Raw genomic sequence first — 16,676 nt, 5'->3', positions numbered from 1 at the left:
TTGAATGAGAATTCCACCAGTTGTGAAGCACTCAGTAAGATGTCTTGGGCAGTCACTGAATCCCAAATACAGAGTGTGTTCTCACAGACCCAACAATTCATGCCTTCCAGCACAAGCCATCCCATGCATTGTCCTGGTCTTTTACCTTCAGTTTCAGGAAAAGACCAACAAACAGGAACATTAACAGTTACCATTCGTGTGTGACAGAGGAACAATAAGCATACATTGCCCAGCCTATGGTGCTTGCCCTGAACCATGAGAATAACCCAGATAATAAAGTCCCACAATCCATAGGAAGCTCACAAGAGAAATACATATTTTGATTGCAGATTTTCCTTTGAAGCATTTTACAATAAATAATTCTCGCATCTCATATAATACATTATCATGTTGTTGAAACGTCTCAAAGCACTTCAAAAGATTTTCTGTAAAGTCCAGTGACTGTGCATTTTGTAGGTGAAAACGAGTCAATTTGTGCACAACAATGTTCCACAAACAGCTATAAAGTGAATGACCCAATTTTATGTGGAGTTCATTAGCCAGGACATTGAGAGAAACTCCCTTCTCTTTTCGAAGAGTGACACGGGATCTTTAATGTCCCCTGAACAGGCATGTGGGACCTCAGTTTAATGTCTCATCCAAAGGACAACATCTCCAACATCGCAGCACACTACCAGCACTGCATTGGAGTGTCAGCCTAGAATATGAGCTCAAAGTCCTGACAAGTGGCTTGAACCCACAACCTTCTCACTGAGGCAAGAGAACGACTAACTAAACCAGGCTGACATCTAACTGACACCATTTTGCAAGCTCACTCATAACAGTGAAAACCACCTTCTGCAACATTAGCTGATGTTGCATTTGAAAAGGACAAACCCAGACACCATTTGCCATGGCACCCAATGACTTGGATCCTTTTGCAAATGTTCTGCAGATCTAGATAGCAGCATGGAGCTCTGTAGACCCTGGACAGCCATAAGCTATCCTTTAAGTGTCCAGTGATCAGGAGGAACGAACGATGGTTTGACAACATGTAGAAAGAGATGGAACTTTGGCACCACCTTTGGGAGCAAGGCCAAAGTACATTCCATTCTTTTATAGGTAACTTATGGCTTTTGGCGGAGAGGAGTTTTTCTGACCCTTTTAACACATACCAATGGAATGGTAGAGCAGATTTACAATTAAGTGGGGGTGGGGGAGTCTCACCGGACAGATGTGATAAACTAATCAAAAGAGCTATGTGATGAGCCCACCACTGAAGTGACATGGGTGAGAGACCTGAGGCAGAAATAACTTGTACATAGTCACGTGTGTGAAGAGTGAGAGAAAGAAAGGTCAGCCCTTAAAAGGCTTCCTTCCAAGGGTAGTCCAAAAAGATAATTCATTTTAGTTTTCAACAAAACCTGGGAGACAATTTGTGGTGCTTCGTAAGAATGACAATTATAATAGAAACATGATGTAGAATTGCTAGACAAAAAAAGACCAAAGTCTGTCTATTTGCCTTCTGCCATCCTGGTAGAGAGCAATTCATTGTTTGGATTGGGCTACAACAGAGAGGAAAGCTTCAGGTACCTTACATCCAAAGTTGCCTGTTTCTTCCAAGCATACTACACTTACTTTACTATACGTCACATCTCAAATTACTCATTGACTGCATCTCAAAATATTATTTTCTAAAAGAAATCACATTTCCACAAATCAGACTTCCTGCTTCCACCGTCTCCCTAGGGAGCCTGTCCCATAGATTTACTAATCGTTTACTGAAATAATGTTTCTGTGGATTAGTTTTGAATTTACCCTCCCTTCAATCACAATGAATGTATTCTGAAATGCCACAAGTTTTACCCTAGAGAGATGAACTTTAGTGTCCGAGAAGCCAGTCTTGAGGCAACTGTCCACCTGCTATCCTGCTTCTCATCTCTGTCAAAAGTGCAACTTAGAAACAAGGAGGCAAGAAACCTAAATTATCCTGCAATGCTTAGTCATGCTTTAACGAACTAAGAATCCAATCTCCGGTCCCCAATTTATGGAATTTGTCTCAGGCACGCCTTTACTACACTTAACTACAGTAGGTTGATAATAGACAGGCTAGGCTGATGTAAACAGAACCAGTGCCAGACAAAGCATGAAGGCATTGAGACAGAAATTTGTGCTGGACTATGTTCAAAGTATTCAGTCTTTACAACTCACTTTCCATTCAGAGATGTATGAAATATTGGTAGAAAGTGTCATTTGCATAGGTCAAATATCTATCTGGATGATGCCAGTTGGACTACAGCAGAGTCCAAACGTCACACGAAAATGCAGATCTCAGAACCATCAGTTCAAAGCACTTGCTGATACTTAATCAATCACAGCTTTCTTGGAAAGCCGGAGGATAATGGAGACTAAATAGGTTACATTGTAAAACTTTAACTCAATTATGGTCACGAGAAGCAAAATCAAGTGAAAAGAAGGCCTGAAACAATAGAGTCCTGTAGCGTAGTGGTTAGCGCACTCACCTTGCAGGTGAGAGGACCCGGGTTCAATTCCCGGACGGGGGGGGGGAAACTTAGGCAAGTTTCCTTATTCCACACATATGCCTCTGTTTACCTAGCAGTAGTAGGAACCCAGTTGTTGTTCGTTTGCCTGATATCTTTCCAGGGATTATAATCCCTCCAAAAAAACGAATTTTATTCAGTTTGTGGGACACCACTGTGCGCAATTGGCTGCCGCGTTTAGCTCCAAAATATACAGTCAATTCAGTATATTCTGTGAAGCACTTTGAGACATCTCGAAGACATGATAAGGCGTGATATCAAATGCAAGTATTATTATTATTGTATCATAATAGCATTAAGACATTAATTTTAACTTCTCATCTGAACACAGTAAAGCAGTGTGGAAGTAAGGATTTTTTTTGCCCCCAAGTCGACCCTTTCCAAATCTGAAGCTCGAGATACAAACTGAAATTCCAATCAAGGGTAGTTTTCATCCACACTGAGGACAGAGCCTCAAGATGAGAATTTTCATACCATACAATTATAATCATATTATGATCACATTATAATCCTTTGGATGGGACATTAAACTGAGGTCCGTCTGCCTGTTCAGGGATCTTAAAAGATTCCATGGCACTATTCGAAAAGAGAAGAACGTTTCTCCCAGTGTCCCGGCCAAGAATTGACGAACACTGAAAATGTTTGCTCAGTAAGTAGAAATTGTTGTTTTGGACATAAATACTGCAAGATGCTAGCTAATTGCATCAGTTAACACCCATAAACAATTCAGTTATTCAAAACAACCTTAAAATGTAAAATTATGAATAATTGAACCATTTTTACGGTTTGGCAGTAATTACAATATGACATCAATTACTAGCATTTTAAGCCCATTTATACAATTGTCCATTGTATATGAAAAAAATTGTTTGTGCAAATACTTTTTGCACAAATACCTTTTGTACAACTCTCTATTTTTACTTAATTTAACCTTTGACTGGGAATAAATAAAATGGAATTTACTGCCGATATGCACAAAGCCTAGCATTAATATTTTAGCCAATTTCAAATTAAAAAATGTGAATAATCTTTAACAACGAATTAATTTAATAACTAATTGAGAGAGCAAATTGATTTTTTTAAAAAACTCCTATTTATTACATACTAAATGTGCAATTGATTTCTTGACATGGGTACTTCAGCAGCAAGACGACAGCCTGGTCCCCTATGTACACAATAGTCAGTGCAGGAGCTCAGTTTACATGTCAACTATCCATGCAATGCAGAAGCATCTAGACATGACCTAAATACCTTATGCTTTCAGTAAAACAAAAGCCGGTGGGATGCATACACTGGTTTTAGACTCCCTGAATATTAACATCGGGGAGATGACAGTACAAAAGCATTACAGAATACATGGGAACAAGCCCAAACTCTTCAAGAGGTTTTTATGTGAATGGTATTTTGGCTGGATTTACTGACATTTCTGTACTGTATGAAGTTGGCAACGGAGCCAAAGTTTTATTTCTGCATAATTTTGCAACTAAAGTCACACGAACGTTGTAAAACCTCAAGCTCCTGAGCACAAATTGAGTTTCTTCAACATGAAGATTAATTCTCTTAGGATTAGTTTAATTTAACTGCAAATCACTTCACGTGAATGGGTTCTGTCTTTAATATTTTATAAAGCACCAATTTCCATTTTAAAAGAAATTTTGCTATCGTGACTCCTGGCTCCGTCTGCCCCTGACAGGCCCAAAGCTCCATCTGTGAAAACACAATCTGCCTTTTTAACTAAGGCAGAAACAAAGAAAAATGCCACAATAGAAAATTCCCATGGACCAATAATTCAGCAGTCCTCTTCAGCAGCAGTCCTGGAGCACAAAAACAAAGGTAGAACAGGGAAATACATAATAAACCCCAGAAATTTCAAGATCAAACCATTAGTTGTGGCAATTTATTTACTGATTGCTCAAGTTCATCAATAGCTACCAATGGGCACTTAAATAGGCTCCAGGTGCAGTACTGTTTATCTAGAACTGCCAAGTCTCAGCAGTAAGTGTCATTGGGATGTGTGCTTGTGAAGAGCCCATTTGGGTCTTTACCAAATATTTAAATATGCACAATTTCAAATAATAGTGTCATCATAATCTCTAAAACTTCACCTCAAAATCTTCTTTCAGAACAATCCCAACTTTCCTAAGTTTCCCTCATTACTGAAATTCAGGATATCTGGAATGATCTTACTTGCTTCCTCCAAAACCCTTCCTATATTTACGTAACCAGAACTGTGGCTAATATTCCCAGGCAGGGTCTGATCAAAAATCTAACCTTTAACATGCACAAATCACTCTTCTAACACAACCTGATAACTTGTTACAGGAGCCAAGCACAAGCTGACAGTTCTACAGGTTTATGTACAACAGCCCCTAATTAGCACAGATAGGATGGTGACACATATCTTAAATTCTCCTTTCTTGATTCATTGCCCCCATAATAATGTTGAAAGTTTCTTAGTTGAAAGAACCTTTACAGGAACAAAGCTGGAGTCGATCGCAATTCTCACAAACACTATTTCCTATTTTGCAACCATGTCCTTCCTGGGACTAAATTTAGTTTAAACTTTTTTGTGTGAAATTGATAACAGCTTTTTGAAAATTTAAAACATACCTCGTGCATAACACCTGTACCATTGTACTTAACCTCAAATTCTGATTTGGGAATAAACACAAATACACAAAGCACAATTGGCTTCCCACAATCACATTTCTATTTCAGTTTTGTAGTTTTCCGTCCGGTGTGAAGGGCGCGATATAAATACAAGTTGTTGATTTTGTTTCTTGGAATAAAACTCTTACCTCCAGGGTTTGCATTAAAGTTGGTTTAATGGCATCCTTCATCAAAACAGCGAGAGCACCACTAACCCCCTGTATGCAGAGAACATAAGACATTACTTCAATCTAATGTGCTAAAGTGGTTCCATCAAAACAGCCCAAAACAAAGAACAAAAGATGGCCACTTGGCTAACACAAGAGAAAAGAGACAGAATTCCATAGCTTAGTTCAGGAACACTCAGGCCAATTGCAGTTTCGCAAATATTGTAAATTAAACCAAAGTCAGTCAGCACTTCCTGTCCCTTTGCGAGTGTCACAAGTTCAAGCACAGCATTTCACCCATTGATTTCAAGTGTGATCATTATTCAAATAACAATGTCACAAATAGGAAGCATAAGGTTACAGCAACAGTCTCCCTTGACAAGGTCATGTGAGGAGGATTTCTTTACAAAATCTCTGCTCACCCTCCAACCAATGGTTCATTGTTTAACAAAGGATGATTGACATTAATCAGCAAACAAATACCTCTCTGCATAACATAGAGGCTATCAGGGACATTCAACAAGCTCTACATTTCCTTAAACAGAGCAATTAATTCAAACTATTTGAGAGATTTTGATGGACAAACAAGAATGAATTGTGTTTGTAATGCATTGACAAATTTATATTTCAGTCCACAGTGAACATGCCACTGTGTGCAAGGATGAGTTCAACTGGTTACATGATTGTACATTCTGTTCAAAGAGAATAAGTATTTAATTGAAGCAATAACATGAAAAAAAACCTTTTAAATCATGAAAGATTCAGAACTTCCATCTGTTTTTCCATCACACAATTAGGTTTTAATTGGTTTTCCCTTCCCCGGTCTTCTTTCTAATGGGATATTAATTAATCTAATGTGACATTACACAACCAAATGAACCCCTCGCCAATGCAATGATCAAAGATCCTTTTTAAATGAAGCTTTGGGCGGAACGGGGCAGCACAATTTACACAAAGCATGGACCATCGGGAACATGAACCGGGTCATAAAAAAATATCAGCTCACAAGTGAGAAATCCAGAAGCGAGTTAGACCCAGACCGTTCATTAAATACAAAACACTTCTGTGCTCCCGATCCGCTATTCCCACCCTCTGCATCTGACCCTCTGACAGCTGAAGTCACTGAGTGCCAGGTAGTAAGGAACAGCAGCACTGGTACAAAGATTTAATAGCTTTGAATTAAATACTCTTAATTGAACTATGTTGTTCTCTTGTGATGCATTGCAAACGCCTAACAGTATAGCTGTGCTCAATTCCTTTACCAAATGATACAACTGCCTGTCCTGGTCCAGTATTTTTCCTGGTTAATGATTCAATTTTGGGAAGTACTCCCTCAATTCAGCCAGTCAGTCCCTTTACTTCAAGTTCACCATTTAAATTTAAGCATCTATCTCCCTCAGAGTGCAAAGGAATACTGTTCTCATTAAATTCAGACACCAAAATGTAAGATAAAAAGAGTCTCTTAATTTTGGAAAGGCATTTATGTTGATGGAGACAGAAGCTTAAAGAGAACTGAAGCTTTGATCATCATCCTGATGTGAAATAGGCGATATAAATGCAAAAAAAGTAAACTGTATTGTGAAGGAGGTTTTTTTGCCTCCAAAATTGCTATTGGCAAATTTGGCAAATGAAACCTTTAGCAAATGGAATGGTGACAAGATTGAAATCAAGCAGAAATCAGATGAGTCTTAGTGCAGAGGAATGGATTTGGGAATAATAGAATTAGAAAAAATAGCCATTCTGGAAAGAGTGGGGGTATGGATAGGTTAACTTTCAAAAAATAAAAGTTATTTTGATATCAGTTCCAATCAATACATACCAGGTCTTCTGCTGTAACTGGTTGTCCTTTCCTGTTATTGGCCACCACTATATTACCAAGCCGTTTGTTCATGTCTGCCAGGCCATCTGTAAGGGCTAAGATAGCCATGATCTCACTGGCAACAGCAATGTCAAACTGAGCCTTGAACAGAGGAAAGCAGATTCAAACACCTAGCCTGAGACAAGACTGTAATTCACTTTATATTAACTAAAGACAACACTTAAATATGCAGGTTGTGTTTGCTTTTATCATCTTGAGATTTCTGTTCATGCATTAAATGCATTAAGCAGAAGGTAATCCCCAGCAGGAAATCAGTGAATACATTCACTTATCATTCTTTGTTTGCTCAATCCATAGCAGACATTTTACCTTGGAATAAAGGAAGGGAACAGCAAAGACACTTCTATATTACTTCCAATTTCCTTAGTCAAACAGTAAAGGGTCGATAATGGCCATCACAAAATGAATGGTACATCACGAAAACAAGCCAATCGACTCGTCTGTGCTGTACCTGTGTCTCTTTTTGGAGCAATAAGCAGTCAATCAACTTCTACTGCAATCTAGTTAGCAAAATCTGTACATTATTGGTAAATGTAACTGACGAAACACATTATCCTTAAACAAGAATTCAGACTCAAATATTCTGTAAAGAGAAAATAAAGGCAAAACATTGGGGAAAAAACAGACCAAAAAGCCCTGCATGTATTCCTTTTCCATTACTCACCCAAATTCTGTTAAACTACCCAGATACAGCAACTGAGGGAATTTTATCTGGATTAGAAACAGAGGAGGGAATCCAGACAAAGACAGATTTACCATTATAAGATGTTATTTCTCAATGCTAAAATCCCAAGAGAAATGATGCATGGTGTAAACAATGGCTGGATACCCAACACAGCTGAGAATGATCAGCTACTCTCCCTGAACACAGGACTTGGTTCAGAAACTGCACCATTCCCACAACTGACCCAAACTGTTGGGAGGGATGAAGGTTGCACATTCCAAATGGAAATACAAGGCCTCCAAAGCAAACAAAACAAAGCATCCGTGCCTACAGACAAAGACGACATTTATTTCCATCTCCGATTCGGAAAGGAGAGTGCAAGATTGTAAACTTAACTCTTAAGTTGTTAGCATTCCCTTCTACCACCAACCCCCCCCAACACCCCACAGAAATTATCCCCATAACCTGAACTCCATGCTGCGCCGGGCCTGGTAAATTATAAATCCAAGCAAGATCAGAGGGGAATTATCTGACAGAGGAAACTGTCTCTCATCCTATAGCAGTTATGAGACCTACAACAATCAAAGAAAACATACAGACTTTTCTGAAGCATAGAGAAATGCCAGGCAACCTGGCTCTAAACACCCTGAAGGTTTATACAGAAAGGCCCTGCCTACCTAATCAAATAGAACTCATTCCAATCCTCAATTGAGAGAGTGCAAGATTGTAAATGTAAGAAACATGTGGTTTAGTAATATCTTTTACCAGAAATTATCCCTAATGACCCTAAGACCAAAATGGATATCTCCTCGTCTCAATCACCCTCCCTTCTCCAAAACAATTCTGCAGACAGGAATATGATGTTTCATCACATGCCTTACTGCCCACCAATTATTCTCACTGCCCACCAGCTCATAGTTCAGGCTTTTACCCAGAACTCAGGTTCAACCATTCATGACCATCTGTAGTCACTTTGCTGGTAGTCTCAGGGCAGTTTTCAAGTCTGTATGAGAGAATTGTTTTGCTGCCCAACCTAGCTGATCTCAACTGGAACAACAGTAGGGGTCCTGCAATGGTCTCTTGGCAGGTAGTGAAGAGAATTCAGCCAGGATTTCCGATCTTGATCTTTATCCAGCAATCCCTGTTGTATGTGGACATTGGGCAAGGATAACATTTGTTCTTGGCCCCTGCGTGGTTGGACAGAAACATTGTTCTCTAGACCCGTTGGGTACGCCAGTGGAGGACTGTTTGCAGCACTGGATAGTTGCCAGCACGCATAAAATCATACCATAGTTGGAGAAAGGAATTAATATTATTGAAAAACAACATTTGTTGTCTTAACCATAGAATGGCTCAGGGAAGAAAATCTCATAATAGTCTGTGATCGAAAACTTGAAGGAAAATCATTCGAATGGAAATAACCTATGTTAAAATTATTTGACTAAAAGTTTCTGCATCCTAAATTTGATCAAAATACTGTGACATGCAGCTAACAGCAAGTTAACATTTTTTAATAACACTCTTTAGCAATTTATATGATCAGTTTACTTTATCAAACAATTCTCCAGTGGCTCATTTGATCCATGCACTAACATTCAGGAAAATACTATTTATTTAAACAAAGCAAAGTTGCTTCACCATGTCCCAAACACAAAAACACTGGAAAAATCGCTGTCTGCCTGTCTAATTACTTATTTTTGGCCACTGTCAAACCCAAGCAGTTCGGGGGAGGAGGGGTGGGAGAGAGAGGATAATCAAGTGATCAGATACTTGAGTAGAATTTTAGCTGACAATCTACTAGGCAGTTTGCTTAGAGCAGTGATCCAAGACTTTACAAAATAATAGTAATGATAATCTGTTTGATATAGTGTCGTTCATGCCAGGAGGAAACCCCTTCACAGGATTTACTGTGGAGTATCTGTGTATTTGTGGGGGAATGCAGCAGCACAATTGTGCACAACAATGTCCCACAAACAGCTGTACAATTGTAAAACTAATGAGGAAATTTTATTTGAATCAGTCTAATTTAACAGGATTAGCAATCCAAGTGACTCAAATAGGGACTCCTTCTGGTAAAGCACATCACACCAAACTTCTAACTTTAGTGGAAACTGCCCTTAAGGAATCCCAGGAAACAAAATTTGGTGGTTAGACCCCACTACCTTTTGAATGCTTCCAGGTGAATTGCTTTCCTTAAAAAGTGCTTGAGTTTGATGATTTGTGATGAAAGTGATAAATAATGCAAGCACCAGAGTGACCTCTCCTTCTTTCGATGCAGACGTTAAAGGCTCCGTATCAAATGCAAGGATTATTTTTATTTAATCCAGATCCCTGAGAAGGAGAATGCTGTTGGACCATATTTCCTCATTACAGACTAACCATCCCAATGTGCAATATGCACCCACATATACACACAAAAAAATCTCCCAGGGAAAGGGGGGAAAAGAGAAAGTCACTGTTTACAGATCAGGAATGGGATACTTCTAATTTTCCGTTCTCTGACCCAAGGACACAAGCCAATTAAAGCACCACTACTACTGCTGCTGCTCTTTGCTGCAATTAAGTCACCCAGCAAATATTTGAGGCTCAACTATTTACTGAACAAACCTCATGAATCATAAACAGAGCCCAGAATTTCAGATCTTTTACATCTTAGATCAAAAGAAGCACAACTGTACGCAAAACAGAATTCCCCCCTCTCCCGAGTTGACGCATAATTCTTTCACCGGGATTCTGTCTTCCCATAATAATAAATAATACATAGGTCAAATGAAGACGAGAATATTTTGACTCGTTCCAAAAAAGCTGCCAACTGGATCCGTACATGACCATGTGAAATGTTCATTACCTCTCGGATAAATCCTTTCTCTGTACTTGATTGTCCAATTGTTATTTTACGCAGAAAACGATCATTTGTGTCAACCACTGCAAAAGACAATGATCACAACTTACAACAACAACAAGATTACATTTGTATAGCGCCTTTCACGTCGGGAGGATGTCCCAAGGCGCTGGACAGTGTACAGCATACATTACTTTAAGTACAGAACAAAACATCGACGCAAATAAAGAGGACTCAGTTTGAAGAAACCTTAACTAATAATAGTTATATATAGATAAGCATCAATGGGATGAATGTCTTAGGAGTTCGGTCTTTCCAATCCACACAACTAAAAAGAAGCTGCTTTGTATTTGGTAAATAATTAAGGAAACCATTTGTCTGGTGAATGTGGGAGGGAAATATAGCAACAAATTCTTAAAAATACCTACATTAAATAGAACACCTATACAACAACTTGCTTTTATAGTGTCCTTCATGCAAAGTGGTGTCCCTGAGTTATAATGTCAAAATATAGTTCAGAACACAGTGTTGTCAATTGAAGTGTTTGCAATTGGCCATAGATAATAAACATACTACTAAAAATAATAAATATGCCTATGCAAATCTCATGCCTGGAGAGATTTTTCACAAAATAGCTACTGAATCCACAATTTAAGGATGCTGAAATAATCTGCTTTCATCATCTCCACTGATAAGTCTATTCCACATATTCACCACTCTTTGGGAGAAATCCCAGTGGCTCTAGATTTACACTATTAATATAGCTGCTAGAATTTGGCAATTGTTGATTTCAATCATAATTTTGAAGTCGACTTTCTGTAGTTCTTGAAAAAATTATTAAAACAAAGCTTCAAAACTGAATTCAACAATATACCAAATACTGGATGATCTAAAATGCTACACAAATAGAGTTTGACTGGACTTAGGTGGAATTCCTTCCCAGCTGTTTAAATCAGAGCATTCTGTTCACTTCTCGATTCTACAAGATAAGTGTCAGCCTGGCTCAGTTGGGAGCACTCTCACATCTTGGTCAGATGGTTGTGGGTTCAATCCCATGTCAGGACTAGGAATTTAGTCTAGGCTGACATTTGAGTGCAGTGCCGGGGGGGGGGCAGAACTTATACAGTCTACTCTGATACACCAATGAAGTGCTGGGGTATGTTGTCCCAACTAGGATGTTCAGCCAGCATTGCCAAAGCGTTTTGAGATATATCTCGTTTTGATGGAGTCCTGTAGCTCAGTGGTTAGAGCACTCGCTTTGCAAGTGAGAGATCTGAGTTCAATTCCAGGCAGAGGGCGAAACTTTGGGCAAGTTTCCTTACTTCACACGCCTAATAATAATCCCTCCAAAGAACCCAAAACAATAATAAATTGGTCATTTTCAATCTATGACTGTTTGTGGAACATTGCTGTGCGCAATTGGCTGCCGCGTTCGCCCACAAATATACAGTCAATTCACTTTACAGTGTGTTCTGTGAAGCGCTTTGGGATGTCCTGCCGACGTGAAAAGCGCTATATCAAATGCAAGGATTATTATTATTATTATTATTATTATATCCCCCCACCCCAACATGAAAGGTGCTAAATCAATTGTATTGTTTGCATTGTTTGAGGTGTTTTCCTTCGGGTGAGATGTTAAACCCTGTAGGCCTCTTCAGGTGTACATTGTAGACCCTATGGCACTAGTTGAAAAAAGAAAGAAGTTACTCCTGCTATCCTGGCCAACAACCCCCAGGTAAAATTGATGATTCGCTTCATGGTTGTGCAGGGGACATTGGCTGCTGTGTTTGCCCACAAAATTCAGTCACTGCATTTTGCAATCTATCAAATGTAAGGATCGTTATTATTTAAGAGATCAACAGCTAAAGGGACACTTAGGAAAAGGGACATTGTAAATTCGATGATATGATAATCCTTGCCTTTGATATAGTCCTTCATTATGTTGTCGAGACGTCTCAAGCCCTTCATGGGATTTACTGTGACGTGTACTCTACAATTTGCGCTCAACAATGCCTCTTAATCAGCCATGAAATGAATAACCAATTTAATCTGGGGGATTGTTGGCCAGGTCACTGGGAGAAACGTTCTTCTCTTTCTGAATAGCATCATGGGATTTTTAACATCAACATGAACAGGCAGATGGGACCTCAGTTTAACATCTCATTCAAAGGATGGCACCTCTGACAATGCAACACACCCCAAGCACGCACCAGTGCACGCAATTGACACGAAGCCCAAGTCAACCTAGACTATGAGCTCAAAAGCCCAAGTTGTGTCTTAAACCCACAACCTTTTGACGAGAAGCGAGAGTCAGGCTGACACCTGGACAAACGACAGAAACTTTGTCCAGATATGATGCCTGGATTAATTTACAAGATAGAATCTGAAGCAAGGCATTCAAACTTTTTATAAGAACAAGTATTAAACTGGATGTGAACAGGTTAAATTAATATTGAAAACTGCTAAAATGCCACCTACTGGCTCTCTCTGAGAGTTTGAGCAACTTAATGTATCACAATTTATATTAAGTATACTAAACTTGCAGCTCAGGACCCAACCGTTCATAAACTGTGATTCCACCATGACTAAGAGAAACACATCCTATGCCCTGGAAAGTAAATTTATGACTAAATTCATATATCAAAAGGGATAGCACATGAGGATACTTTAACTTCAGCAGTAAGTGCAGACCAAAAATTGAAGCCTAAGTATCACAAAGTTTCTTCCACCCCACAAAGCTTGATTACATTTCTGTGGTTGCTTTATCCTTAGTTTTTAATACCTCTTTGCCAGGTAATTGTTGATGGGTCAATATCCAAACGCACAAAATTACTGACTTCACCTGGTGTCAACGTGCTTGGGTCACTTTTGTCAACTCTCAGTCTCTATGGAGGAAAATATATAAACACTAGTGAATACACACGTGCAACTGGTTAACAAACACATGTGGACATCTCGCACACGCTGCCAGTTAAAAATATACAAGATTCAATAATGAAAATACATTACCAATTGGTTATCAAAAACAATTACAACAAAGATATCTAATAGAATTAATTGTAGCCAATTCATATTGAATATATTTTGACAGGAACATACATCACAACTCAAACAGTCAGCACACACCTAAACTCACATATGGAAAAAGTTACATAAATTCAGCAAACTACTTAGATTGTGTCGTTCAACTTATATTTTATGGAAAAAAATGACACCGCCAAATATGGTTTATCTTGGCAAAACCATGGACTCCCACAAATCAAAGTTGCTGTACAGTATGGCTGCTATATAATACAAGCTAAGTGTACATTACCACCTAAAAGGAAAAACAATTCTACTTAATTCAACAGAGCTAAACAAACACAAATGTAATACGGGGTTGTCATTCAAACCACTTATCTTCTTTCCAACTTGGTTACCAATTGCTACATTTCTACAATGGGTTTTAAATGGATCGATATATTTGACCAGCCATAATCACAAAATAGTCCTTGATTTTAATATTGCCCCTTATCATATCAGCAAAATGGTTCAAAGATCATCATAGGATTTAAGGTGTAGTGACTATTTTAGCTGAACGTGGCAGCCAATTTGCACATAGCAAGGTGAAAACAACCATGAAGTGAATGACCAATTCTAAATACTAAAGGGAATAGTTAATGTAAAACAAATAGTCATTTAAAACAGAAGTCCCTTTGAATAATAGTGGCTTTTCATTAAAACAAAAAGAGCTTAAGAATGATTTCAGGCTATTTCTTGAGTAGAGACCAAACATATTTGTTTTGTCTGCTGTTAGACTGGAGTTACTTCGCTGGTGAAACCATTTCCTCGGGACCATTGAAAACACATTGCAATTTCGACAGCAATTTGGCACCATTTAGAAGTCAAAACTTGCAGCATACTTGAATGTCAGAGAAGGGTAAAAGATGGATTGAAAAATGAGGGAAAGAACAATAAAACAATTTTGCTTACTTTAAGCCGGGCAAGCTGTATGGGAGAAAACTGTCGCACTCCATTGATGGTGGGAACCAGACGATTATACAAAGCCTGAAAAATAACAACAACCGTAAATTACATTTGTATCGCGTCTTTTACGTCAGGAGGACATCCCAAGGCACTGGACTGTCAGGGATCCGTACCCGATCTGGTGGTTGGGATCAGGAGGTGTGGTGGGCGGGAAGGGAAGGGGTAGGAGGGTGACCAAAGGCACGGTCGAAGAGGAGGATCTTGAGTGGGTCTTGAAGGAGGCGAGGGAGGAGGCCGAGGTGGAGGGACTGTGGGATGGATTTCCAGAAGGTGAGGGTAGAGTGGCTAAAGGCCCGCCCACCAATGGCGGGGCAGACAAGGCGGGGGACATGAAGCAGACCAGAGCCCACTGAGCGGAGGGAGCAGGCAAGTTGGTAGAAGGTTAGGAGATCACAGAGATAGGGAGGAGAAAGGCCATGAAGGCCTTTGAAGGTGAGGACAGGGATCTTGAACTGTATCCTTTTGAGTGTTGGGAAGCCAGTGGCGTGATTATCAAGTGGTGATAATCATCTTTGGTTCTAAGGTACAATATTAACATTTTTGAATGGTTTAGTTTCAACCATTTCAAAGTCTCAAAGTGCATCACAGGATATACTATAAAGTGGAGCAACTGGGTAGCGTTTTCTGGGAAAACATAAAACATAAATTACAATAACTAAATGACTCAACTATGCTCCTTATTAATGAGCGTATTTCCAAACTACAGGGTTATTTCAAAATTATGTTTGAAGACCGTGGCTGAAGGTTTATGCTTTCATACCATATTCAAAGGCAACACAAGATTTCGCAAAGTTCAGTCGCACTGTTAATTTGCCCCAACCAGTTCATTTGTTCATCCCAAAACACAATGCTATGGAAAGTTGGTTATGCGTTTGTACCCAATGCAAGGGGAAAAAATGTAGTTCTTCAATACCAAGTTCCGGTAACGTATATTAGGGCATTCTCACAGTATCCAATATTGTGGTGTTCGGGGAGGAGGAAGATATCAGAAAAATTGCAAAGCTTGAAGATTTATTAACACATGTTCAATTCTGTCAGATCACAAAAGCAAACAGCATGATAAAGAAATGACATAGTTTTAGAGAAAAAAATAGCATTATGTCCTCACTCACCTTGTCAGATTGAGTGGCTTCATGCAGAATCCTGGCATCGATAGCAGCAGCCAGCAAGTTATTGGCAGCAGTAATAGCATGAATGTCCCCGGTTAAATGAAGATTGAACTGCCACACAAAAATAAACCCATTATCAAATATACCAACATTTCCCATTGAATGTAATTCTTACATTAGATATTCTAGTTGCATTCATGATACAGCCTTCACCATCTACCCTTTTCTTGTAATAAACATACTTGACTATAGGATGGGTAGGATGGTCATATTGTAGGAAGTCCAAGTTTTTTTTTATTGATAAAACACAAGCTGCAGCAGATTTTGTAAAATGCAGAGCAACAGAGTGAAATGTTACTAAAATGAAGAGAAATAAAACAGGGAACTTGGAATTTGATGGATTTTGCTTCTTCAGTGTCTACCAATCTACGACTGTTTGTGGGACATTGCTGTGCACAATTGGCTGCCGCGTTCACCCACAAATATACAGTCAATTCACTTTACAGTGTGTTCTGTGAAGCGCTTTGGGACGTCCTCCCGACGTGAAAAGCGCTATATCAAATGCAAGGATTATTATTATTATTATTATTATTATTACCAAGCTAACTCAGACTGGCAGATGTCCTACCAAGCAATCTGTCAAGATCTTCATATATCATATTATTTGATAGAAAAAAGGTTCTTCAACAGTAAAGTCTCTCGGACTGCTCAATTTGAATCAACCGGGAGGATAATTTGAAAGGCAAGACAATTTTATTGCCAAACAAGGCTTCTCAAGCAATTTTGCAAAAAAAAATTGT

At 38.9% G+C, this 16,676-nt stretch overlaps 1 protein-coding gene across 1 annotated transcript in view; it reads right to left on the bottom strand.

Moving 5' to 3' along the window:
- Positions 1–16,676, bottom strand: part of mthfd1l (methylenetetrahydrofolate dehydrogenase (NADP+ dependent) 1 like) — a 127,817-nt gene that overhangs the window by 70,279 nt on the left and 40,862 nt on the right. Inside the window, exons 13-18 of the mRNA XM_007894417.2 lie at positions 15,880–15,987; positions 14,714–14,788; positions 13,524–13,626; positions 10,748–10,824; positions 7,176–7,316; positions 5,339–5,407 (exon numbers count right to left, since the gene is read on the bottom strand). Coding sequence (XP_007892608.1) covers positions 5,339–5,407; positions 7,176–7,316; positions 10,748–10,824; positions 13,524–13,626; positions 14,714–14,788; positions 15,880–15,987 — 573 coding nt within the window. The remainder of the gene's footprint in view (positions 1–5,338; positions 5,408–7,175; positions 7,317–10,747; positions 10,825–13,523; positions 13,627–14,713; positions 14,789–15,879; positions 15,988–16,676) is intronic.

Source organism: Callorhinchus milii, unplaced genomic scaffold, assembly GCF_018977255.1.
Source record: "Callorhinchus milii isolate IMCB2004 unplaced genomic scaffold, IMCB_Cmil_1.0 Scaffold3, whole genome shotgun sequence".
Taxonomy (NCBI): Eukaryota; Metazoa; Chordata; class Chondrichthyes; order Chimaeriformes; family Callorhinchidae; genus Callorhinchus; species Callorhinchus milii.
This window is presented reverse-complemented; position numbering and strand designations above follow the sequence as displayed.